Source organism: Astatotilapia calliptera, chromosome 12 (genome assembly GCF_900246225.1).
Source record: "Astatotilapia calliptera chromosome 12, fAstCal1.2, whole genome shotgun sequence".
Taxonomy (NCBI): Eukaryota; Metazoa; Chordata; class Actinopteri; order Cichliformes; family Cichlidae; genus Astatotilapia; species Astatotilapia calliptera.
This window is the reverse complement of record NC_039313.1, coordinates 64,000-89,329: the sequence shown is the minus strand read 5'-3', so window position 1 is coordinate 89,329 and position 25,330 is coordinate 64,000. Positions and strand designations below refer to the sequence as shown.

Below are 25,330 nucleotides of genomic sequence, written 5' to 3'. Positions count from 1 at the left end.
TGTCTGGAAGAGTCCTTGTCACAAATGTGCTTGATAACGAGGGTGGGAAGCTGCAGCGATGCCCTCCAGAAGCCTGGAACCAGAATATGAGAGAGCTCCTTGCCTCGTGGTAAATGGACTGGTTCTTATATCGCACTTTTCTACTTTATTTGAGCACTCAAAGTACTTTACACCACAGGGCTGAAGGTGATTATAGGAAAGGTGCTGGATCAGCCCAAAACCACATGGGAGGAACTTGTTAAAGATCTGTATGCAGCTGGGACCACAGTCACCAAAAACACCATCAATAACACACTACACTCGAGTGGATAGAAATCTGGCAGGGCCCACAAGGTCCCCCTGCTCAAGAAGACACATTAGCAATACTGCTGAGGGAGTTTCTATCAAAGGAAAGTTTGAAGCCTAATCTTAAAAGTAGAGATAGTGTCTGTCTCCTGAATCAAAACTGGAAGCTGGTTCCACAGAAGAGGGGCCTGAAAACTGAAGGCTCTGCCTCCCATTCTACTTTTAAATACTCTAGGAACAAGAAGTAGGCCTGCAGAGCGAGAGCGAAGTGCTCTAATAGGGTGATATGGTACTACAAGGTCATTAAGATAAGATGGGGCCTGATTATTTAAGACCTTGTATGTGAGCAGCAGGATTTTGAATTCTGGATTTAACAGGAAGCCAAAACAGGAGAAATCTGCTCTCTCTTTCTAGTCCCTGTCAGGACTCTTGCTGCAGCATTTTGGATCAGCTGAAGGCTTTTCAGGGAGTTTTTAGGACTTCCTGATAATAATGAATTACAGTCGTCCAGCCTGGAAGTAATAAATGCATGAACTAGTTTTTCAGCGTCACTCTGAGACAGGATATTTCTAACTTTAGAGATGTTTTCTTTTAGAGCTGATATTTTATTGTCTCACGTCGAATAGAATAAAGATTGGGGCACTTTGGTCACTTAGATTTTAAACTTAGAAATCTTGATAAATATTGTATTGAATCAGTAAAAGACTACCGGTTCTTTTATTTCGACAATCTCGGACCGGAAATGTGTTGTTATTTATCTTCCGTTTTGGATCGTGGAAGTCGGCAATGAAAACGAGTCTTTTGCTGAGTTTTCACAGAATTACTTTAATTTTAATCGTGTGTTTTATATTTTATGTCTTGTGGAATTTAAAGGGTAAAACAGGTAATGTCGAGCTTTGCAGCTACGCTCACTTGTTTTAGCGAGCTGCACTTTACTGTGACAGAGAGGAGCTAATGGCTGCGACCCTCGTGTTCTGTTCGCAGGTGGGATGCGTGACCAAACGCTGGACTATTTCTTCAGTCGGAGTTTTATAACGAGGATGGACGCTGCCGAGGTTAGCTGGTCGCATGCAGCGAACAGCAGGAGCAGGCTGGCGGAGGCGCTCACAGGTGAGTCCGTGACGTGGCTGTCAGTCCCGCTGACGTCAACATGGAAATTCAAACACCTGACATTTTATTGTTGTTTATGTTAAAGGTCATTTTGTCTAAATCAGCCCTTGTTTAGTCCTGAAGGTTGAAACTATTTTGCGTGATCGTGTTAAGTAGTGATGGCCCGCTTGAAGCTGACGCTCCGGAGCGTGTGTCGAAAAAAACAACACACTGGTTCAGAAGCACTGTGTCGAGGCTTGCTTCGTTTGGCAAAAGTCACGTGACCAATGACGTCCGAAGCTTCATTACGCACGTAACTGCTTCGGTACCTGATTCAAACAGATATAAGGAAGTGAATCATCCACGGGATTCGTGGAGTGTGTTGATGGTGACAGATAGCGACGAGGTGATCATTCCACTGACAGATATGGAGCCAGCGAGGAAGAGAGGACGTTCTGGCGTGTGGGAATATTTTGAGTTGATTTTGCTCAATTCATTTTATCTGCCGAAGTGAAAAACTTGAAATGTCCAAAATCATGTTTTCATAATGTAAATATCATTACAGCATATGACTTTAGGAACACTTCCATGTGAATTAAAGCTAATGAAGACTACAAAAATGTATTTGACACTATACGTACATTACATTGCTACAGTTTAGAAAATCATTTTGTTTATTGTTTTTAGGTGATAGTCTGCAGGACCCAGGAATACCTGCATATCTACCAACTTGCAGTGTAGTTCCTGCACTCCACAGCCTCTTCTGTTCCATGCAAGTGGATTTTCTCCAGGGCAGGAGAAACTATTTCTAAGAAAATGAACAGACTCAGCCAGCGCACAGTAACACTAATCCTCTTTTTAACTGTAAATAACAAAAAGGCTACCTTACATAGATCATGTTCTTACTTTGCAAGTTCTTGATTAGGGGTGGGTTTTGATTATCGCCTTTCTGATTACAATCCATGCTAAATTGAATAAAGTGATATTGATTCATTAAAATCCCGTGTCGATTTGTAAATTAACGTTATTATGCCTGAAATGCCAGCATCTCAGGTTAAACCTCACAACATGTCGTCAAACACCATGCAGCTAAAACAGTAACTGGGAGCAGGTTTACGGATTCTGCATACAAACGTGAACACAGAGCGCGGACCCGACGCGTCAGAGTCAGATTTTGATGTGTCGGCGGGTCCGCGCTGTGTTTGCCTCTTTTTTCTTCGCTGGCTTCTGCAGCTGCAGGTTTCATAACTCTCTGTTTACATCTCTAATTAAGTCTCACATGTGTCAGCTTTCTTTTAATAGATACGAAATTATGGATATATACTGTTAAATGATCAGACTTGTAATATTTCTGACTGAGGCAAAACTTTCCAGATTCCAATCAAATTGAATCGGATCCTGTATCGAATCAAAATGATTCTACAAATCAGTGACGATGCAGCCGTACTCAGCTTCCTAAGCATTTTCCCTTTCCAGTTCACAATCAATCCCACCCCTAGGTCAAAAATATGTATAGGACAATTGGCCTAATCTAATATTTTGTATGAACCTGTCAAGCTGTCCAGTGATTAAACGACAAGTAGATGGAGGCAGGACTCCACAGCAGGGGCATACTCCATAATGTGCTGTGCATTATCATATGTATATTATATATATTGCTCACTTATTGTATTTACCAACATCAAGGAGTTATGAGCAAAGAAAGGCCACCATAGTGCATGTTTAAATAGGGAAAGTTTATTGATCAAAATGTATTACGCAAATACGCATTACATTTTTTTCAGCCCCCCAATCGAGAAAACAAAACCAATTACATGTTCAAAGCAACGGAACGGTGGCCCAATATCAGAGAGAACTCCACTCTTGAGTGAGCAGTGATAATTGAGCAGTCCGTTTTATTTTGCAGATTCAAGCTGCTCTTCAAAATTTTCACCACCAGATGTCACCGGAGAGGACTGTGTTGAAAAGCTTCGAGTAATGAACCATTTTTCAATACAAGCTTCAGTGCTTCGGAAAGCTTCATTTGGCCATCACTAGTGTTAAGTTTCTGCTTCCTTCACATTAGCAACCGCATTAACGTAACCATGGCAGCGTCACTCTGCTAAAGGCTGAAATCATAGTTTCTCCCCGCTGACTCATGTTAATTGTTGGATTGTGTGTCCACAGGTGTTTGTACTTTGCGTCGTAATAAAATGACGGTAAAAGGCTCCGCCCACTTCCTATCCATGTCTTACCATGCAACGACTCTGTGAATGGACTGGAGAAGTGTAGTGGTAGAGTCCTCCGTCAGGAATGAGATATGTGTGTCGACTTTTTATTCTCCCTTAAAATTATTATGCCATAACGCTGCACAGAGCAGCTCTGCTAACATTAATTATCATACTTTTCAACAGAAACACTAATTTTAGAGTAAAAATATTAGAATGCATTATAATCTCTGTCTGTTCTACAGAAATATGGGAACACATTGCTTCCTCAAACGGCGGCTCTGAGCTGCTGGGAGCTTCCCATGATGCACTCAGTGTTTTTACTCACCACTTGTGGATACATTTAATCAGTAGTTATTATTAATCTCTGGCTCTCTTCCACAGCGTGTCCTTATTGTATTTTGTGTTGAATAAATAAAATGTCATTTTATTGTGAAGGAAGGAGGCTTCATGATATGTAACATGGATTAGAGGGCTGGTGTGTGAGCTGTGATTCATCTCAGGTCTGCCTAATAATCTGGACACTGTAATGTAATGCATTCTTTTTTTATAAAGCACTTTTCTAGTCTTACTGACTAACCAAAGAACTTTAGATTGCAAGTCACATTTTAACTACATTGTGTGCACTTTGAGGACTTTATCCGTCTCACATCCGTAGCCAGATTTTCCAGTTAACCTAGCATTTAATCCACGTTTGGACTGTGGGAAGAGGCCAGAGTCCCTGGAGAAACCCACACAGGCACAGGGAGAGCATACAAACTCCCCGCAGAGGCCACAGCTGGAGATAAAATCAGGACCCTTTGTGGCCGTGCTGCACACAGAGCGACTGTGTGCTCGTCATACTGCGCTAACCTCCTCTGGGCTGAAAATAAAAAGATATATTCAGTGATGTTTGTTGTTGGGATGATACTTAAGAAAGATACGAGTCGGTTTCTAATGGGCAACAACTGTTTTTCAGGTCCTTCTCTTATGATTGAAGCTGACATTGTCCTGAGAGGTCGTGATCCCAAAGAGCCAATCATGGCACATCCCCCTGATACAGACAGTGACATCACCCTGAGGGAATGGCTGGAGGGAGTGAAAGAGTACGGCAAGGGGATAAAGCTGGACTTTAAGAGGTGAGAAGCAGGTTCTGTTCCACCAATGCTGTGTGGGTCTGTGTGACGCTAACGCTGAGCTATACTCTCCACATAGCATGGAGGCTGTGTCAACATCTTTAGTCCTGCTGCAGGAAGTGCTGACTGAGCCATACCGTCCTGTGTGGATCAACGCAGACATCTTCTCGGGTCCTGGGGGGCAGATCGGACCTCTGGAGCATCACACCTTCCTCTCTGTTGTGACTCATCTTCCCTCACACACTGTGCTGTCTCTGGGCTGGACTACAGGATGGACTGCTGGGACAGATAATCCAGGTAAACATACCTCATCACCATTGCCTTTTTGTACTCTGAGAACTAAATTTTCTTGATAATACAAGAATAATATCATGTAAACAAATGTATTCAGATTATGGCTGGGTATCGTCACTGATTTCTGGAATAAATTCAATTCGATTAGATTTGAATTGGGGAAATTTTGCCTCAGACAGTCAGAAATATTATAATTCTGATTACTTATCAGTACATATCTATATTTTTATATCTATAAAAACAACGCTGACACGTTTGAGACTTGATCAGAGGTGTGAGCATCACAGCAGACGTCTTTGTGTCAAAGTAGCTGAGGATGAAACAGAAAAACAAAGTTACAGAGGTTTGATTACAGACACAGCTAAGAGTTTTGCAATTTGTGATCATTTTAAAAAGTTTACATTTCTTCAGTATTGAACAGCAGAAATGTGGCTTTCTTGTCAGAAGTCATCTAAGTAAAAAGAAAAACCACAGCGCTGTAAACAATGGTAGACTGGTAATGAGCAAGCATATGGGAAACTGTTCTTCAAGTACACAGAGAAAGAGAGCTGTGCAGGAAGTGTGATTTTATCGTGGTGGAAGCAAAGCAGCAAAAGTCAGACTGAAGTCATGACGATGTTTATCTGTAGTTTGGATCTTCTTTTGCTGCTGGTTCAGTCAATGTTGTTTGGAGAGCAATAAAACCTGCAGCTCCAGAATCTAGCACGTGAACACAAAGCTCGACCCGCCGAAACATCAGAATCAGTGAGCTGATTCAGCCCCGACCGTGTCTGTGCCGTCGGGTGAGAAAGTCGACATCTCACTGATCCTGATCCGTCGGCGCTTTATGTTTACGTCTTTGTGCAGAATCCGTGTTCCTGCTCTCGTTTACTGTTTTAGCTGTTTGGTGGTTGTTGGAAATTTGAGAGGTTTAACCTGAGATTCTGGTGTCTCAGGTAAAATACGTTTATATGTAAAAATCGATTCAGGATTTAATGAATCGATATTGCGTTATTCAAACTGGAATCGATTGTAATCAGAAAATCGATAATCAGAACCCACCCCTAATTCAGATTAGTGGGAGGTGATGCCACCAGCACATTTAGGACCTTTTAGTATTGTCACCCATATTTGAGGGTTTTAGGATGATGTCACTAAAAAGCCTAACTGCTGTTCAATAGTGAAGAAATGTAAATGTTGGGTCTGGGCTTGCAGGCCCCGCTGGTTCAGAGAGTTATCACCTGTGAAGAAAGCAAGACATCAGCTTAAACAGTATTTAACTTAAAAGGGAAGCCTGGTCGGATCTCAGAGCTGCAACTCTGCACTTGACTCAGACGACTCCGCCCCCAGCCTTTGCTTGCCACCTTTTAATTAGATGCATACCGTTTACACAAGCACCACCCATTGTAATGATCTCTAGGGAGCCCAGCGGCACAGCCCTCTGTGGGTTGTCAGCTGTGCTGGAAGTGGTCTCTGCTCCTCACTGATCCTCTTGAAGCCTCTCTCCTGGTCTCAGCTTCCATCTGCATCTCAGCCTCTTCTTCCATCACTTCACCTCATGCCACCTGCAATTTAAAAAATGAAAACTCCCCAAAAACCCTCTTTTGCCTCATGGTCCTTGCCATGCATCAACTCCACACGATTAGAGATGCACAAAACAGTTTCACATTCTCACTTAAAAATTCTTAGGGCTTCTCCCTTGGAGTAGCTCCACTACAAACCTGTAACCCTGTATTAGAGATGGCACGATACCACTTTTTTATGTCCGATACCGATACCGATATCATAAATTTGGATATCTGCTGATACCGATATGAATCCGATATAGTGTTTTTTAATCAACAAAACTGTTTTTTTTAAATATCTTGCTGCATTTTGTATAAGTTCATACTCAAGTTTAAAACAACAACTACACTAAAGCTATTCTGTTATACCTGTATGCAAAAAAAAATATTTCATAGTTCAGCAATACTGATCAATCTAATAAACTTAAACCTACACCATCCTCCCTATTCTGGTATTTTAAAGAGTACTTAGCGTAAATATTAAGCACCCTAACTAATAGGGTTCCAACTCCCAGCAACAACAAAAATAAATAAATAAAAAATAGGGAACCACCCCTCACGCTCCACCTCATGATGCTTAATCGACGTAATCAACCTTAATTTGATGCAGTGTGAAAAAAAATGCACAGAAATAAATTATTTTTCAAGAAATATTAAATAGATTCAACATCTTTCTTCAACAAAATTGCAGACTGCACAGATGGTACCTTTCTAAAGGAAAAAGTACTATAGTTTACTAGGGTATATATATTAGACTTAATAGTCACTATGCACAGTAATTGACTTCTATTCATTTTACATCAAATTAAAACTTTGGGTGTAAGAGTCAGATAATTGGGGGCGACCGTGGCTCAGGGGGTTGGGAAGCGTATCTGTAACCGGAAGGTCGCCGGTTCGATCCCGGGGCTCTCTGTCCTGGTCGTTGTGTCCTTGGGCAAGACACTTTACCCTACTTGCCTACTGGTGTTGGCCAGAGGGGCCGATGGCGCGATATAGCAGCCTCGCTTCTGTCAGTCTGCCCCAGGGCAGCTGTGGCTACAACTGTAGCTTGCCTCCACCAGTGTGTGAATGTGAGAGTGAATGAATAGTGGCATTGTAAAGCGCTTTGGGTGCCTTGAAAAGCGCTATATAAATCCAATCCATTATTATTATTATTTATTAAAAGCTCGACATTTTAAATGAGAATAAGAAAGAAAAGTATGTCTTTGTGCCCCCTTTTCCCTGTTAATGCCCTATCGGCCCCCCTGGCTAAACTTTGCTAGATCCGCCCCTGCACAGTTACCAGCGTCAGCTACATAGAAAAAGATCCTGGTGTAGAAAGTAATATTAAATAAATTCTAACAACAGCTGATCAAGCTTAAACGTGCTGCTGTTGTTCAGCCGCTGGTTTCCTCTTTCTGGTGCAAAGTGGGCCAAAAACAAACTAGAGACACGGACTCGCGACAGAAAAGCCGATCAGCTGATCATTAAGCAGTTTCATGATTGAAGTAGCAGCAAGAAGAGGCAGTCGCTTGTTAAGCTTAACGCAGGAATGCTTTACAAACATTCAGAGATGGACTTACACACTTGCTTTACTTCTCTCGGGGATAACTTTGTCGGAGATGAAATGCCAGGTTGCTAGCGAAGCTCCAAATGCTATCCAGACCACCGACAGGTCCCACATGCCACAGCCGCTCTATTACGTGATGCATACTGCTCCGACGTGCTAACGTTCTGAGGTGAGTTACGGCGTGTTGCAAGTTTTGTGAGGTGCTTTCGTGATATTTAATGGATCGATTACATTTTTTATTTTTCTCCGATATCCGATCCAGTAATTTAGGTCGGTATCGGACCGATATGTAATATCGGATCGGTCCATCTCTACTGTTACGTTTTTAGTCTAGGCAAGTAATTAAACGCAACAAGAAGTTTGCCCATCCACACCCCACCCAAGCAAGAACACCAACAATGATACCTTTTAAAGTGCTAAGCAGCCATTTATTTACTTCGGCAGTGAGCGATGCCAAAAATAACAAACAAAACTCCCTCGTGGTCCCTGCGCTTCCCTACACAATGTGAAAAAAACCAAACAAAAGACAATTCACTTACCTAGCTTTCTAATGAGAAAACAGGAGAAAACTTATTCAACAAAAATGGCTTCTCACGCCTACTACGCTGCTGCAGTGAAGGATATATACAAAGTGAACAAAACGTACGATCGCTACTTGACAAATCTATTTACAGCTATTTACAAAATGGACATAATAACGCCAGACATACACACGAAAACTCTACACTGCAGTAAATCAACACACAGGTTCTTGGTTAAGTGGTGGAGGTTCGGGGAGAGGGGCCAGGTGGCTGTCATCCGGTAGTTAAATACTGGAGGTGATCCATCAATTATCCAATCCGAGGATAGGCAGAGATTCCATCCAGATCCCTAACAGCCACGCCCAGGTGTCCACCTCCTAGGAAAAAAAAAAAAAAAAGGGGGAAGATACCCACAGCCATCCTCTGGTGGGAGGAGTAACACAAAACAAACACATCACTGGATCATAACATTTCCCCCCACCCAAAAAAAAAAATCAAACATTTAACCCCACACAAAAATGTTTGATTCAAGACCTAGAGAGGGCATCAGCCATGACATTCTCTAAGCCCTTTTTGTATCGGACTTCAATGTTGAAGTCCTGGAGGAGTAAGGACCAGCGCATAAGGCGCTGGTTGCTGTTCTGCATCCGAGTTAGGAACTGGAGAGGGTTGTGGTCAGAGAACACGACGGTTGGAACAGGACTGGATCCAAGGTACACTTCAAAGTGCTGCAAGGCCAGCAATAAGGCTAAGGCTTCCTTTTCGATCGTGCTGTAATGCAATTGGTGTTTTAGGAATTTTTTTTGGAAAAGAAACAGACTGGATGGTCAATGCCATTTTCATCCTCCTGCAAAAGCACTGCCCCAGCCCCCAAGACACTGGCATCCACCTCAAGCTTGAATGGACATGCGAAATCAGGGGCGGCCAGCACAGGAGCACTACAAAGGAGAGCTTTGACAGCTTCGAAAGCAAACTGACATGTCTCAGACCATATAAATGGTGATTTTGGACTGGCAAGACTGGTTAACGGGGCTACTACCTCAGAGAAGTTCTTGCAGAATCCACGATAATAACCTGCCATGCCTAGAAAACGCCGCAGCTCCCGACGGGTCTGCGGAGCTGGGAAATCTAATATTGCCTGCACTTTCACAGCAACAGGGAGGACCTGACCCTGTCCGACTTGTTTCCCCAGGTAGGTTACAACAGCCTTTCCAAACTCACATTTAGCCAGGTTTAGTGTCAGAGAGGCATCACGCAGACGGTCAAATATTTCGCTAAGGGTTTTGAGGTGTTCAGTCCAAGTGGATGAATAGGCAACTATATCATCCAGATACACTTCACAATTTCTGACTCCATGTAGCACAGTGTTCATCAGCCGCTGGAAGGTGGCTGGGGCATTCCGTAGCCCGAACGGCATGACGGTATACTGCAAAAAATGGTCAGGCATAACAAAGGCACTGATTTCGGATGCACGGTCCGTTAACGGAACCTGCCAGTATCCCTTTAGGAGGTCAAGCTTGGTCACGAAGGTTGCTGATCCAACACGGTCGACCAAGTCATCCATGCGTGGGAGTGGGAAAGAGTCTGGTTTTGTAACAGCATTTACCTTTCGGAAGTCATTACAGAAACGGGAGGTTTGATCGGGTTTTGGGACGAGAAGTGATGGTGAGCTCCAAGAGCTATTACTGGGAAGAGCAAAACCATGGTCGAGAAGATACTGGACTTCCTGCTGCATTATGGCACGCTTAGTGGGATTTACTCTGTAGGCATGTTGCTTGATGGGCTTGTGATCACCCACATCAATATCGTGACTTAGCACATGCGTTTGAGTGGGGATATCACCGAAAAGAGTTGAGTAATTTTTAATGAGCTCACGGACATCGGATTTTTCGGGATCAGACAGATGTGCTAAATAGGCATCCAAGTCAGCCAAGATTTCAGAGTTCCTAAGACGCACCCCAGAGACAGAGCTGTTCCTATCCTCCAACCCATCATCGCAGGGACTATATAAGGGTTGAGAGACGGACACCGACACAATAGGTAACACAGCAGGTGACAGACTAGCGCGTTCGCGATCAATGTATTCCTTCAACATGTTGATGTGACAGATGCGACTTTTCTTCTTACGATCAGGGGTTAACACAACATAGTCAGTTTCACTTAGTTTGCGCTCAATGACATACGGACCGGAAAACTTTGCCTGCAGGGGTGAACCAACCACAGGCAAGAAAACCAACACGCGATCACCTGACCGAAACATCCGTGCTACAGACTTTCTATCAAAGTGGGTTTTCATTCTGACCTGAGCCTTTGCTAGCGCGCCACGAGCAAAGTCACAGGCATTATGCAGCCTCTCTTTAAACAAACTAACATAGTCCAGAATGTTTTCTTTCGGACGATGTCTATCAGAGAGAAATCTCTCTTTCAAAAGACGTAGCGGACCGCGCACCGTGTGGCCAAAAACTAAATCAGCTGGGCTGAACCCCAAAGACTCCTGGCATGTCTCCCTGACGGCGAACAATAGCAGTGGCAACCCCTCATCCCACTCACGGCCAGACTCAGTGCAAAACTTGCGAAGCATGTTTTTCAGAGTTTGGTGGAACCTTTCCAATGCACCCTGACTCTCCGGGTGATACGCGCTGGAAGTGCGATGGGTGACACCGAGCTCTGTCATGACCTGGGCAAAGATTTTAGACATAAAGTTTGTGCCCTGATCCGTTTGGATACGTTTAGGCAGTCCAAAGGTAGAGAAGAACTTAACTAGTGCTTTCACAATCCCACGGGTTTTTAACGAGCGCAACGGGATGGCCTCAGGATAACGGGTGGCAGTACACATCATGGTGAGTAGGTATTGGTTTCCGGACTTTGTTTTTGGAAGAGGACCAACGCAATCAACGATAACATGTTCGAAAGGTTCCCCAATGACTGGGATGGGTTTTAACGGCGCAGCTGGAATCACCTGATTTGGTTTACCGGCAAGCTGACATGTGTGGCACGAGCGGCAGAATCTTACAACATCAGATTTGAGACCAGGCCAGAAGAAGTAACGGAGGACACGGTTGTATGTTTTTTGTGATTCCCAAGTGACCGGACATGATGTGGTCATGTGCTAAGCTTAGGACCTGGGGACGGAATGACTGCGGAACAACGATCTGCTGCACTTCCTCATGTGTGCAGCCAGAACTGGGAGTCCAGTAGCTATTATGTTACGTTTTTAGTCTAGGCAAGTAATTAAACGCAACAAGAAGTTTGCCCATCCACACCCCACCCAAGCAAGAACACCAACAATGATACCTTTTAAAGTGCTAAGCAGCCATTTATTTACTTCGGCAGTGAGCGATGCCAAAAATAACAAACAAAACTCCCTCGTGGTCCCTGCGCTTCCCTACACAATGTGAAAAAAACCAAACAAAAGACAATTCACTTACCTAGCTTTCTAATGAGAAAACAGGAGAAAACTTATTCAACAAAAATGGCTTCTCACGCCTACTACGCTGCTGCAGTGAAGGATATATACGAAGTGAACAAAACGTACGATCGCTACTTGACAAATCTATTTACAGCTATTTACAAAATGGACATAATAACGCCAGACATACACACGAAAACTCTACACTGCAGTAAATCAACACACAGGTTCTTGGTTAAGTGGTGGAGGTTCGGGGAGAGGGGCCAGGTGGCTGTCATCCGGTAGTTAAATACTGGAGGTGATCCATCAATTATCCAATCCGAGGATAGGCAGAGATTCCACCCAGATCCCTAACAGCCACGCCCAGGTGTCCACCTCCTAGGAAAAAAAAAAGGGGAAAGATACCCACAGCCATCCTCTGGTGGGAGGAGTAACACAAAACAAACACATCACTGGATCATAACACTACCCTGTATTAAGGAAAAACATTAGCCAATGGTTAAATGTTAAGTCTGTTCAACTTAACAGACTGTCATTATTGCCTGTAAGACAAACTCTGTAAGTTAAAACAAACTTCACAATTGCAAGCAACTGTAGCTCATAATAATAAAGCACTCAGCGCCACAGAGACAAGTGTCAACACAGTTTATTCCAAATCATTAAACCACAACTATCACCATAATTTCTCCAAATCATGGATCATCCCATGTGTTTGATTGATTGGTAATTTATTTCAACATGTGAACAATATACAGGTACATTTAGAAAAGAAAATAAGAGAGAAAAAAATACATACAAAAAAAACCATTCTGATTAATTTACATGTTGAAAGGGAGGAAGTAAACACTTTATTTAATCCCACCCCTTTACCATAAATTATCAGTTAATATTTAGTCAGCTTCCTTACTGATATAATTTGTAATAAAAATAGTGAACAAATTTCTGATATACTATATACTATAATATCACATCATGAGTTTGTTTTTTTTTTTGTTTTTTTTTAAATAGAGACATTCAATTAATTTCAATATTTTCCTTTTCTTTATAGTTCAAAAAGATCATATTTTTATAACTCTTTTTGAACAGTTTTATGTTTGGACGTTGCTTTAATTCCATTTTCAGACTGTTCCATAGTTTCACTCCATGAACAGAAACACAAAAGCCTTTTCTTGTAGTACGTACCTTCATTGTTTTGAAGTTACAAAAACCCCTTAAATTATAACTTCCTTCTTTCAAAAAAACCATACTCTGAATATTTCTTGGCAGGTCTTTATTTTTTGCTTTGAATAGAATTTGTGCTGTGCTTATTCCACACTACTCTAATCATTGACTTTCTGTCACGGCTGCCGAGGTGAGCCGTGTGGTGTTGGAGGGAGAAAGGACCCAAAATGCAGGCAGTAGATGATAATGCTAGTGACGTTTATTTACCAGTAATGGAAAGACAAAACAGGCAGTGAGGAATGACAAATGACTGGAGAAACCTGAACTGGGTAAACTAAATGACAAACCTGAGATCATAAGAAACGGGGTGCGGGGCAGAGAGACGCAGACGGAGGAACAGAACACCGTGGAACACAGAAGTGGGACCAGGGCAGGCACAGAACACAAACCTAACAAATGCAAATCATAACGGAGTACATACTCAGGATAAACAAAAGCATAAAGAAACACAAAACACTGAGTCAGGAGACTCAGGACCATGACGCTTTCCTTAAGCAATGTCACTCACTTATTTTACCTCTATGAGCTCAATGATGGTCAGATAATGAGCCGAACACTAAAATGTTCTATAATCACTGCACATCTGCTCTGTTGTCACTTGTCTGTCTGTGCTGAATCCTCCACAAGCGCTCTTAGAGAGAAACAAACATCAGCAGCAGCATCCTGGAGGTCAGGCATGGGTCACCAGATTCCAGAGGTGCTGTAAAAGGCCAGAAAGTTAACAATCTGCCGTGAAAAGAGTGACATTGGTTTCAACACAGTATGTGTCTCACATTGAATGCTCATTTCCCTGCTGTAACATTCAACATTTTCTCAACAACACAGTGTAATAGCATAACCAACACACAGGATGTAAACACAGTTTCCTCACACAACATCAGTTACCCAGAAAAGTAGCAGTTAAAGGTTAAAGTCTGCAGGGCCCACACTCTCATGTGACCCTAAAATCTCCCCCTCTGGTCTCTGTCATCCTCCTGCTCCTGCAATAAAGAAACACACATCCATACATCCACCCTTCACATCTGGGTGGAGGTGCAATCCTGCATGTTGGTGCTAAGTCAGTCAACTTCTGTCAAACTTTTGTCAGTCCAGTCAGTTCCCCATTTTTTTTATTATTCATTGCTGATAGTAGCATTTACATCTTGTCGCATTTCGTTCCCACTTTCAGCAATATGACGCCACTTTAGAAAGTAAAAAGAATCCTTTTAAACCGGGACTTGCTCTCTGATTGTCCCAAATAAGTGGCTTTCCCCCGAGCCCATTTTAATATGGAAAAGCTCACTTTGCGACCGTTTTCCCGACAACATGTTGTATAGCGCTTTCTGTTCTAATCGTGCAGATCTCTCAAACGACAGAGATTATCTCAAAGCATCCATCAGCCACACACCTCACAAAATAACCCTAATGTCTTATTAGATCACGAGTTTCTTCTGATGTAATCAGGTGTGTGCCATGTTAAAACTTTCCTCCACACATCAGAAACAAGAAACTCAACAACCTATTAGCCTCACTCATTCAGACCCCTCTTCAGCATTCTGTTTGCCCCTGCTATAATTTAATCATCTGTCCTACTATAATATCAGTCCAGTGGTCTATGTATCACTTCTCATCTTACTAAGTGAACTGGACAAGATGACAAACAGTAACATGCTGAAGATGCTGTCTGGTCTTCATGAGTTTCATTGTATGTGTTAGTATGGTTAATGCATTTTCTGTTTGTGTGTGATTTTGTGTACCTTTCTCTCTGCAGTGTCTTAGACTCCTTCTCAATTTTCCCACTTAAAGCAGTCATTTTCCTCCCAGGTTCGCCAACCCAAATTTAATTTCCCACTCTAAACAACAGCATTCCTCTGGGTCCTCACCTGCTCTGTCCACTTTGATCTCCTCTCCCCCTTGCAGCATTCCAGCTTCAGCTTTGTCCTGTGCAGTCCCCACTGTCTCGTTCATTGCCATTTCACTCCAAACATGGAAAATGTCAAACTCAGACAGTCTTCTCAAAGACCAGTCACACACAGTGAAGTTGCAGCTTGCTGGAAACGCATGTCCATCCATCCAATCAGAAGATGGGTTCCCTTTCTCTCAGATGCCGTTTTGCACATACAGGGAGTGCAGAATTATTAGGCAAGTTGTATTTTTGAGGAATCATTTTATTCTTGAACAACAACCATGTTCTCAATGAACCCAAAAAACTCATTAATATCAAAGCTGAATGTTTTTGGAAGTAGTTTTTAGTTTTTTAGTTTTAGCTATTTTAGGGGGATATTTGTGTGTGCAGGTGACTATTACTGTGCATAATTATTAGGCAACTTAACAAAAAACAAATATATACCCATTTCAATTATTTATTTTTACCAGTGAAACCAATATAACATCTCCACATTCACAAATATACATTTCTGACATTCAAAAACAAAAACAAATCAGAGACCAATATAGCCACCTTTCTTTGCAAGGACACTCAAAAGCCTGCCATCCATGGATTCTGTCAGTGTTTTGATCTGTTCTCCATCAACATTGCGTGCAGCAGCAACCACAGCCTCCCAGACACTGTTCAGAGAGGTGTACTGTTTTCCCTCCTGTTACGCCCTTAGTCTAGGCGTGTAGGGACGCACATAAGGTTGGAGGAGAGAGAGAGACAAATCCCCGCCCTGGTTCCCAAGCCAAACATCCCAAACCAGTTGTGAGTAAAAAGGTGATTTTATTTAAGGAAAAGAAGCATAGCTCCAGGGTGAGCCCAGGCCAAAATAATAAACAAAACCAACTAAGTCCCACCAAAGAAAACTAACTAAACCCTAGGAAAGAAACAGAACAAACAAATGACAGCGCTATCCTTCGCTCCCTAACCCAGAAAACAGGAGAAAACGATTCCAAAAGAAAAGGCGGCTCACCCCTTCCGCTTCAGCCCAAGAGTGCCTAAGCTCTCAGCTAATGCACCAGGAGCGGCTCCAGCAGTTCACGCTCACACAAATACACAATAAAAGTACAGGCTGGGAAAACCAGGGTCAGGGCCGCGCCGGCTGCCAAGCTACTCGCTCGCTCCACTCTCTCTCCCTCTCTCTGTGGAGCTGTCAGAGCGGCTTTTTGAAGGTAGTCACCCGCTCCATGGTCCAATCAGCCGCTCACTACTCTTCATTAGGGGAGGGACCTGGAAAGAGTCTTAAGCACAGTACAGAAACACAGAAAGAAAACAGCCCACACAGGGTCCTCATGGCCACAGCCGTAACACCCCCCTTCCCAAAATCAAAGACATCTCCTTTCTAGATGTTTTGGACAGTCATGTTCACACTTGCGGACGCCGCCCAGCACGATATTCATGAGCCGTTGGAATGTGGCGGGAGCGTTGCGCAACCCGAAAGGCATGACAGTGTACTGGAGAAAATGGTCAGGAGTAACAAAAGCAGAGATCTCGGCCGCACGTGATGTTAGAGGAACTTGCCAATAGCCCTTTAACAAGTCCAGCTTAGGGTCGGTTCTGTGACGTTCGTTACTATTGACACAATCCTCCATTCTGGGAAGAGGATAGGAGTCAGGTTTGGTCACACTGTTCACCTTCCGAAAATCTGTACAAAACCGTGGGGTCTTATCCGCTTTAGGCACTAGGAGACACGGGGAACTCCACGCACTAGAGCTAGGGACAGCAAGACAATTTTCCAACAGATAAGAGACTTCTGTCTGGGAAAGAGCACGTTTAGTGGGATTCACCTGGTAGGCATGTTGTTTGATTGGAGGATGGTCCCCCACATCGATATCATGCTCCAACACGGTGGTACAGGATGGAGTGTCCGAGAAAAGATTAGGATGATTCTCAATCAACCGACACACGTCATTTCGGACATCATCATCTACCTCAGTTAAATATGACCTTAAATCACATAGAATTTCAGAATTCCTAAGTCGTGCGCAGCCCACAGCACAACCGAAAACCAAATCATCACCTACTGGGTCATACTGGGCTTCGGAACCTGGCACCCCCACAGTCGCAACTGTTGACACACCACCAGCAAAGTAGGGCTTCATCATATTAATATGACACACACGACACTTTTTCCTTCGCTCTGGGGTGTCAATGACATAATCCGTGTCACTCAATTTCGCCTGCACCGTATACGGACCACTGAACTTTGCCTGGAGGGAAGATCCAGGGACCGGTAGAAGTGTTAAAACTTTATCACCAGCCTCAAATTTCCTCTGCACAGCTTTCACATCAAACTTCCTCTTCATCTTACCCTGCGCTGCAACGAGAGCATTGTGTGCGATTGCACATGCCTTATGCAAACGCTCTCTAAAAGAACTCACATAATCTAACAAATTTCCTTAGGAGCATCTGTGTCAGACAGGAAGTTCTCCTTGAGCAGTCGCAACGGGCCACGCACTGTGTGACCGAACACCAGCTCAACAGGGCTAAATCCTAGCGACTCCTGCACGCTTTCCCTCACAGCTAAAAGGAGCAGCGGCAACCCCTCATCCCACTCCTTTTCAGACTCAAGGCAAAATTTCAACGTCTGATGAAACCGCTCAAGCGCACCTTGTGACTCCGGATGATAGGCACTAGATTTCTGATGTTTAATGCCAAGTGATTGCAAAACTTGAGCAAAAATCTTAGACATGAAATTAAAAGCTGATGTGTGTTGCTACCCGTTTTCCTGAGGCACCTCCTTGTAAATCTCACATTTGATGATGGACCACAGGTTCTCAATGGGGTTCAGATCAGGTGAACAAGGAGGCCATGTCATTAGTTTTTCTTCTTTTATACCCTTTCTTGCCAGACCCGCTGTGGAGTACTTGGACGCGTGTGATGGAGCATTGTCCTGCATGAAAATCATGTTTTTCTTGAAGGATGCAGACTTCTTCCTGTACCACTGCTTGAAGAAGGTGTCTTCCAGAAACTGGCAGTAGGACTGGGAGTTGAGCTTGACTCCATCCTCAACCCGAAAAGGCCCCACAAGCTCATCTTTGATGATACCAGCCCAAACCAGTACTCCACCTCCACCTTGCTGGCGTCTGAGTGGGACTGGAGCTATCTGCCCTTTACCAATCCAGCCACGGGCCCATCCATCTGGCCCATCAAGACTCTCTCATTTCATCAGTCCATAAAACCTTAGAAAAACCAGTCTTGAGATATTTCTTGGCCCAGTCTTGACGTTTCAGCTTGTGTGTCTTGTTCAGTGGTGGTCGTCTTTCAGCCTTTCTTACCTTGGCCATGTCTCTGAGTATTGCACACCTTGTGCTTTTGGGCACTCCAGTGATGTTGCAGCTCTGAAATATGGCCAAACTGGTGGCAAGTGGCATCTTGGCAGCTGCACGCTTGACTTTTCTCAGTTCATGGGCAGTTATTTTGCGCCTTGGTTTTTCCACACGCTTCTTGCGACCCTGTTGACTATTTTGAATGAAACGCTTGATTGTTCGATGATCACGCTTCAGAAGCTTTGCAATTTTGAGACTGCTGCATCCCTCTGCAAGATATCTCACTATTTGAGTCTGTCAAGTCCTTCTTTTGACCCATTTTGCCAAAGGAAAGGACGCTGCCTAATAATTATGCACACCTGATATAGGGTGTTGATGTCACGGTCCTAAAGGGCGACCGTGGCTCAGGGGGTTGGGAATCGCATCTGTAACCGGAAGGTCGCCGATCCCTGGGCTCTCTGTCCTGGTCGTTGTGTCCCTGGGCAAGACACTTTACCCTACTTGCCTACTGGTGTTGGCCAGAGGGGCCGATGGCGCGATATGGCAGCCTCGCTTCTGTCAGTCTGCCCCAGGGCAGCTGTGGCTACAACTGTAGCTTGCCTCCACCAGTGTATGAATGTGAGAGTGAATGAATAGTGGTATTGTAAAGCGCTTTGGGTGCCTTGAAAAGCGCTATATAAATCCAATCCATTATTATTATTAGACCACACCCCTTCTCATTACAGAGATGCACATCACCTAATATGCTTAATTGGTAGTAGGCTTTCGAGCCTATACAGCTTGGAGTAAGACAACATGCATGAAGAGGATGATGTGGACAAAATACTCATTTGCCTAATAATTCTGCACTCCCTGTACTGCTGCTGCTGGGTCTCTGCTCAAGACTGCTGTTGTCTCTTGGACTGCCATGTTGTTGCTTTCTGGAACTGCATTTCTTGTCTTCAAGGAGAAGTTAGCGTCCTTGCAGCTCGCTTTTCAGGATGAGGAATCAGAAAGACTTTATTTATCCCCAAGGGGCAATTAACACAGAAGTGAAGCTGTAAACAATTCAGTCAAAACTCGGCCCGAGTGTTTCTAAAGATGTTAACCTATAATTTTCTTCCGACCGCTGCATGTGGGAAATTGATCCAGGTCTATTTCCCCATCTGCAAGTGACACACTGAGAGACATGTTCATCATTCTTATCACTGCTTGTCAAGTGTTCTGTCTGTGAGGTGCCCACACTTGAAAAAGACCAGACTTTGGGTTTCACTCACTTTATTTTGAACAGCTAGTTAGATAGTGGATAGGTAGGTAGGTGAAAAACCTTTCAACACAAAAAAAAAAAAAAAAAGAACATTTCATTAATACACTTAGACCCCCGGAGAGCAGTCATTTTGGGTTTCTACCTTTAAAAGCCGGAGAGCAGTCAGTCAAATGCTGGAGTCATATGTATATTAGGTCGTTACTTAGGAATTCTGGAGGGAGGGGAGTGGGGGTGAGTGATTGAGGGGGTTTGGGAGTGGAGTGTTTCAGTTTGCCATCTTAGGGAGAAATCAACACATGTCCTTTGTTGCTGACATTTATTGATGAAAACAGTACAAAAAAACCATTTGTACACATATTTACAAATAATGATAAAAAGTGAGTGAGTACATTTCAACATTTTCAGCAATCACTCACAATCCTGGCACTGCCACGGTATCTGTCGTCTGCATTTACCACATGTGTACCTGTAGCAGTGAACACATCGCACAGTGGCCTGATTTTTCTTGCATTTGTGTTTGACCTGACACGTGGCTCTTTTTCCAGGGCTCGGTGTGGAGGGTTCTGCCCGAAGCAACTGATCTTTTCTTGCCTTCTTCGCAGCTACATGAGAGTGAGCCAACTCTGTTGCAAGCGCCACCAGGAAGTCCACCCGTCTTTCCTTCGTCCCGGTGCATGCTTGATACAGCACATGTGCATTCAGTGCTGCCATGTCAATCATGTTATAAAACACGGCGACTGGCCAGTCGCCGTGTTCCTTTGCGGACAGTGTACTCCCGAACCATCTGGTCCATCACATCCACGCCACACTTTGTTTTGTTTTAAAGGGTGACCGTGTTTGGCTTCCTTTTGGTGGTGTTATCAGTCTGAACCACGCTGTGCATGCTGCTAAGAATATAGACTGTCTTCTTCCGTTTGGCCGCATACGCCGTCAGCGTGGCAGCAGAGGTTGAAAACACCTAAGAAATAAGATAAATTGTTATTTTCATAGCCCTTTTACACACAATGAAACACATAAACATAGAACCACAAAAGACCTGCAACATACCTGAGTGGTGAATACATTGCAATCTGTCTGTCTAGTGGATTGAGGAATTTCCCTGCGAATCCTGTTGACTGTGCCGAGGATGGTGGTTTTCCGTCCAAGAAGTTTTTGTGCCAGTGAAAGCGATGTGAAAAAAATTGTCCGTGGTAACATTTCTGCCCTTGTCTAGGAATGGTTCCATCAGCCTCATTACTACATTTTCAGAAAGTCTCTCCCCAGTGGGACGACTGGGATCCTTGCCAAGATATGGGAAGACATTGCAAATGTACTTGGATTTTAGGTCGCAAGCCACCCAAAACTTGATCCCAAACTTGTCCGGTTTACTTGCAATATACTGCAGGAAACAGCACCGAGTCTTTGATGGGAAAAGCTGTTCATCAACGGTGATATGTAGACCAGGGTTGTAGCACGTGATGCAGTTGGTGACAAATGATCCCCACACACTGGAAATTGCAGCGAACTTATCAGTCTTTGCTCGATCACTGCGGGTGGACTTGTCATCAAAGCGTAGGTGTTGCATGATGTTTTGGAAGCGGTTTCGTGCCATAGTTCCAATTATCTGTGGGTTTCCCAGGTTTGCTGACCAGCAGTCATTTAGAGATGGAACCCTGTTAACCCCCCGCAAGATGACAATTGCAATAAATGCCATTAGTTCAGGGAGGTCCATGAACCAATGAACATGCTCCATGCACCACTCAGCAGGCCATTTGTAAATATGTGTACAAATGGTTGGTTTTTTGTACTGTTTTTATCAATAAATCTCAGCAACAAAGGACATACACCCATGTGTGTTGATTTCTCCCTAAGATGGCAAACTGAAACACTCCAAGTTGGTGACTTTTGGAGATTTATTTCCCTGGATGATTGAGAATGCATCAAGATGAAACACAAAAGGAAGTTCACAGCTTTTAGCAGCTCCCCCACCCCCTCAATCACTCACCCCCACTCCCCTCCCTCCAGAATTCCTAGGTAACGACCTAATATACATATGAATGACTAGCCAATTTAGCTTCCACTTCCACCATTTGACTGCTCTCGGGTTTTATAGGTAGAAAGGTAGAAGCCTGGGGATGCTAGTGTTCATTCAGATAAATTAAATGCATTATACAGAATACAAATGAAATAACAAAAATATATACACTTTAGTAAAGCCATTTAACATAGCTAAAGCTAAATACTTTTGTCTAAATCATCATTTAACCCAGTTTAAGTTAGTTTTACATTCATTGGTTTTTAATCACAGAGCTGAGTAATTTCACACAACGAAGATGAAATAAACTGTGGTTCTTAAATACACAAAGTGTCTACCTTGCATTTTACACTTTTTATAAACAATTACATTTTTAAAGTATACATTTTAGAGTTTGCAAATATTTTAATAGAGACTTTAACCAAGGATTTTCTTTTACAAAGAATTATTTTCCTTAAATTAAACCAAACATATTTACACTAGTTTTAAGATTTAACCAAGGATTTGGGGTAACTATTTTTAGTATTAATAAAATAAATGTGGGAAACACTATCTACATAAACAATTTATTCAAACTTAAACATTCATTTTAATATCAATATAGTTTTTTAAACTTAAATGCAGTAACTATTTCCCAAAGCATAAATACATTTCCACAATTGAGCTTCCATAGTTCCCCAACATATAAGCAGCAAATATGAGTCCAAGAGCTTACCGATAGCCTGTCTAGCTCAAAGTCTTCCTCACAGTGGAAAGTGGATTGTGCTTTGTTTGCTGTCCTCTCAGTATGTCGCACCCGGGTCAAATGGCTGCTGCATGCATTTTAAGGTCTACTAGGCACGCCAGCCCTTGATTGCTCTAATTCAGCTCACCTGGCGGAGCGGCACGCACCAGGCCGCGCTTAGTTGTAGATTGCACACAAGGTCTAATCAGCAGCCATGTGCAAGCAGCAGCACAGAGCAGGTAGTGGGCAGGAGGAGGAAGAGAGGAGTAACAGCCACACCTACTAGGTCAGCGCGACACTGCTTAAATAAGACACCTCCTCTCTCTGGTTTTAAACTCTCCTCTCTTAAACCCAGAAAATGAGATTGTAGTTGTTCTAGGCTGAGAAACACAAAACCCTCTTCATGTTATTATTGATTTAAATAACAGAGTTGTTTAAATCAACAACTCTGTTATATATAGCTTTGTGTCCACCCTAGGGGAGTTCTAGGTTCGCATGGGCCCGCGTATCCAGAGCTGAGGATCTTGCGTCCTCAATAGACCTGAGGGGTGATGGAGATGTAGTCTCTACACGTATAATATAACCTGTAATATGGACAGTATGACAGTTCTCAAATATGCAGACAACATGGTGGTGCACCCGACTCTAATAGCCTGGCAGCATGTTGTCAGCAAATACAACTCACACGCTGTTTCAGCACCTGGAGGTCAAAGGGCAGGTGGTGCAGCAGCTCAGTGCCTTTAGGTACCCGAACAGTGAGGAGACTCAGAATACTTTATCAATGCAAGAGGAAACTTTGCAGTCACAGTTGCTCCAAGACAGTAAGGACAGTAACTAACAAGTTACAGTACCAATAAAAAATTACAGTATATTACACAATAGTTCTAATAAATAAATAAATATCCCATTATCTCACATGGAAGAGAGTGTAGATAAAGCTGAAATTGAGATGCCCTCTTACACTCTCCTTTGTAGAGGATGTGCAGCTGTTGCTGCACATTAGATGGACGTAGCCACAGGCAGGAACTATTTTCTGTCTCATTTGGATAAATCTGTCTCTGATTGAGCATGCTCAGCACATCACGGAGTGGGTGGGAGGTGTTGTCCAGCATCCTCCATGTCTTGGACAACATCCGTCTCTTTGACACCATCTTGGCAGAGTAAAAATAAAATTCTCACCAGGAAAATACATGCATGCAACATAAGAGTTCATCCTGACACTAGAAGAACCCATGTTCATGGACTACCTTGACAGCCGAGTCAGCCAGCAGTCAGGTGGCTAATGTTGGTCCAGAACCACTAAGGAGCTCATGGTGAGTTTTCATGGGGAAGAAGGCAAGAATGCCTGGCTGTTATACTGGGAACTGTGGGACCATGTGCCTGTCTCACCTGAGAGCACTTCCTGAGTGAGGTTAGAACGAGAGTCAGTGAGTCCTCAGCAGACCATAGTGACACATCTCACATAACACGTTTATGTTTTGTTTCTCTTTTGTTCAGGCTACAGCTGGGATATGGTTCATATGATGGAGAAGATCTGTAGAGACCTTAAACATCCCGTAACATTCCCAGTACGTGCAGCTCTGCTGGCCAAGTCCTTCTCCCAGCTGACATGGCTGCTGAAGCAGTCAGACAGGTGAATGTCGGCCACATCGGACCTTTTTCTCAGAACAACACCACAAACATGCAGTGGCTTCTTTGCTGTCTCCTGGTTGTCTGAAGAAGCCATATATATGCTCGATATCAGTAAAGGAGAGCAAATCAAAATCAGCAAACACTGTATTCGTCTAATTAGCCTCATTGTGGATCAGAGGTAGTCAGTAGGCTGCAAGCAGTCACAGTAGTTTCTCCTTTTTACTTCTCACACATTGGTGTGGGACACAGCTGAAGCGTTATGTTACCATATAATCATAAACTGTCCTTTTAGCTTCTTCGATAAGATCTCTGCCTGCCAAGCAGTGAGAGAGAAAGTGTCATCACTGGACAGAAGCATGTGTGCATCACAGTTTAACTCGATCCACACTCGTCTCATAGTTGTGATTTCATTGGACCATTTTAATGTTTCAATGCCACAAAGTTAGATTTTCATCTGTTGTTACAATAAAGTTGAAAAAATCAGAATAAAGTCAAATGGACGGAGTTTCCAAAACCATTCTGACATATGTTAATACCTTTTTTTCCTTGACATTGACAGGTACACTCTAACTGTGTGGACGGGCCACAGTGATGAGTTCTCACTGCAGGACTTGCTGCCCTACAGAGAAGAGTTTGCCACGAGCAGGATTTACTTTGACCTGCCAGACTCTCTAAGAGCACGGATCAGTTCAGCACAATAAGCACATATGAATCCAGTGAGAAGTTGTCTGGCTGTGACATTAACTGGTGCACCTGCAAGTGGAAACTAACTTCATCCTGAATTTATCTGAAGCTCGCTTCCTGTTAAAACAGAGTTCATCCTCCCCACGGTCACCGACTGCTTGCTCATAGGAATCGTCTATTCATGAGGATCCTCTGCAGTACTGTAAGGTGTCTGCCTCACAGTATTAAGGCCATGACATTAATGTTACTGGGCCTGGTGCATTTCAAATCAAAAGATGCTCTAAGCCCACTTGCATGTAATATTTTCTGTTTTCTCTACTGATTCTTTTTTTTGGGTGGGATAAAAAAATCTGCAAATCAGCCGAGTCCAGTCACGTTGTGTTTTTGTTTGTTTGTTTTTTAATTAAAGAGTGTTAGTCTATTTTCAAGTGGGACGAATCAGACAGTTTCGAGCAGAAGGGGGCTCTTTCCCACACAGGTTGGACTTTCCTTCACTTACACGGCCTTTTAGCTGAGCCTTTGTGTCTTTCAGAAGCTGAGTTTAACAGATTCTCTTAAAAATATATTTAGTTCAAGTTACACTAGCTAAAGTGCATATGAGGAGGGATGTTA

The 25,330-nt window shown here is 43.3% G+C and overlaps 1 protein-coding gene across 1 annotated transcript; it reads left to right on the top strand.

Moving 5' to 3' along the window:
- Positions 1-854: 854 nt before the first annotated feature.
- On the top strand, positions 855-25,066 carry fam151b (family with sequence similarity 151 member B). Its single transcript, XM_026187903.1, has 6 exons — positions 855-1,168; positions 1,270-1,395; positions 4,540-4,699; positions 4,776-4,993; positions 23,900-24,035; positions 24,594-25,066. Exons 1-6 carry the CDS (start codon positions 1,072-1,074, stop codon positions 24,733-24,735), a joined length of 879 nt encoding a protein of 292 aa, XP_026043688.1. The 5' UTR covers positions 855-1,071; the 3' UTR covers positions 24,736-25,066.
- The last annotated feature ends 264 nt before the right edge of the window (positions 25,067-25,330 follow it).

Bases quoted from the DNA above. Each gene is read 5' to 3' on its own strand.
- fam151b (XM_026187903.1), top strand. From the start codon at position 1,072: ATGAAAACGAGTCTTTTGCTGAGTTTTCACAGAATTACTTTAATTTTA. The intron at 1,169-1,269 runs GTAATGTCGAGC...TTCTGTTCGCAG, and splicing joins GAATTTAAAGGGTAAAACAG to GTGGGATGCGTGACCAAACG. The intron at 1,396-4,539 runs GTGAGTCCGTGA...ACTGTTTTTCAG, and splicing joins GCTGGCGGAGGCGCTCACAG to GTCCTTCTCTTATGATTGAA.